This window comes from Octopus bimaculoides, chromosome 13 (assembly GCF_001194135.2).
Source record: "Octopus bimaculoides isolate UCB-OBI-ISO-001 chromosome 13, ASM119413v2, whole genome shotgun sequence".
Lineage (NCBI taxonomy): Eukaryota > Metazoa > Mollusca > Cephalopoda > Octopoda > Octopodidae > Octopus > Octopus bimaculoides.
The window spans coordinates 30,703,560-30,705,765 of NC_068993.1; the positions used below are offsets into that span (position 1 = coordinate 30,703,560).

General features: G+C 38.2%; 1 protein-coding gene across 1 annotated transcript in view; it reads right to left on the reverse strand.

Annotated features, from left to right (window-relative positions):
* LOC106872092 (glycine receptor subunit alpha-2) overlaps positions 1-2,206 on the reverse strand; it is an 807,169-nt gene that overhangs the window by 13,950 nt on the left and 791,013 nt on the right. The window contains exon 10 of the mRNA XM_052972407.1: positions 53-426. Coding sequence (XP_052828367.1) covers positions 53-426 — 374 coding nt within the window. The remainder of the gene's footprint in view (positions 1-52; positions 427-2,206) is intronic.

Genomic DNA, 2,206 nt, shown 5'->3' on the forward strand with positions numbered 1-2,206 from the left:
TATATATATGTATATATATATATATATATATATATATATACAATATTCTTACCTCAATGCTATCAGAGAATTCCGCAGCAGTTCGCATTGACATGAACTTCTTCAATTGGTGTCTGTCAAGGATGTTGACAAAAGCAAATTCCAGCAAGGCTGCGAAGACAAAGCAAAGACAAGCAGCCATCCAGACATCAATAGCTTTTATATACGATACCTTCGGTAGTGTAGTTATAGCTGATGTCTTTTGAGTTGTCATGGTTAACACTGTTAAGATTCCGAGTGAGATACGTGCTGGTACAGCATCTACGTTCAGCCAAAACGAAACCCAAGAGATAACTACAATGAATATACTTGGAATGTAGATTTGAATCATGTAGTAGCCGAGGTTCCTTTTCATAGTGAATTTCAGTTCGAGACACGAGACATTTCCTATAAAAGAAATGGCATGTATAAATATATTTATATGTATGTATATTTAGTCTGTAAAACGTTAGACATAAAATTCAATGCAAAAAGTAGAAAATCTATAATATTATATTCAATGCTGTAAAGCTACATCGGTGACTCGAGGGTTTAGAGTTTCTAACCAGATTATATACCAAACTTTGATTATAATCGGGCATGTAATTATAGGCCGCTGTGTAAATAATACAGCTTCCAGGCTTTTATCTATAACGTTTTCATTTGTTTCAGTCATTAGACTACGGACATATTGGAGCACTTGAAGTATCTTAGTCAAACGAATCTGACCCAGTACTTACTTTTATAAAACCTTGAACTTAACCTGTCGGACAATTTTACCGAACTACCAAGTTATGAGAGTGTAAACACTCCATCGATGATTGTCAAGCGGTAGGGGAGAACACGCACAAAGACACACACACACACACACACGCACACACACACACACACACACACACACACACACACATACACATGCACGTACAGAGATCTATCTATCTATCTATCTATCTATCTATCTATCTGTCTGTCTGTCTGTCTGTCTGTCTGTCTGTCTGTCTGTGTAACTATTTATATTTTCTTTTTCGAGAACGTATACACACACACACACACACACACACACACACACACACACACACACACATAGAAGGCTTATTTCAGTTTCTGTATACCAAAATCATTGAAAGGTTTTGGTTGGCTCGAGGCTATAGTGAAAGTTACTCTCCCAAGTAATCGCGTAGTAGAACTCTACTTGGAAACTTGTAGCTAGGAAGCAAATATATTACCATATTCCGTCTGAAGGCTACAAGTGTAGCATTTACGGGGAATAAAAATACAAGAGAACTACTACCCTCTACTTCCTACTCCAAGAAATCTAACATTGGAGTTTCAGCACATTGTACCTTGAAAAGCAGCTGCAAGAGAGTTAAGCCCTGTTCATTGTGCAGCAACATGAGTCAAGTCAATTTCACCAGGAACAATGACAGAAATGATGTGATTTATACGGAAGGTAGGAGGTGTAGAGATTCCTATTTCGTGTATGCAGCAGAATGCACCAAATACAATTTGATTTATGTTGGTTGTACAACAGAACAATTAAACAACGGACACAGATATGTTGTTGTTGGCACTCCGTCGCTTACGACGTCGAGGGTTCCAGTTGATCCGATCAACGGAACAGCTTGCTCGTGAAATTAACGTGCAAGTGCCTGAGCAATCCACAGAAAGGTGTACCCTTAACGTAGGTCTCGGGGATATTCAGCGTGACACAGTGTGACAAGGCTGACCCTTTGAATTACAGGCACAACAGAAACAGGAAGTAAGAGTAAGAGAAAGTTGTGGTAAAAGAGTACAGCAGGGTTCGCCACCATCCCCTGACCGCGAGTCGGCTGCCCTAACCACTGGGCCATTGCGCCTTCACAGACACAGATATGACATCAGGCACAATTACAGTAGTTCAAGAGAACTTGTCGAGCATTTTACATTGGACGGCAGCAATTTTGAAAAGTACATATTCTCAGAAAATATGGTGAATCTACTACAATTTCAGTCCTCAAAACACTTGAAGAGAAATATGCTTGTGAATTATTAACAACACGCCGTGGTGAAATGAACAAAACGAAAGGGGAATTTCATCACATTTACACAAAAGTGTTTGATTAAATATTCTTCTTTTTCCTTTTCTTTTTCTTTTCTCTTTTCCCTTTTGTTTCTTTTCTTCATATATATATATATATATATATATATA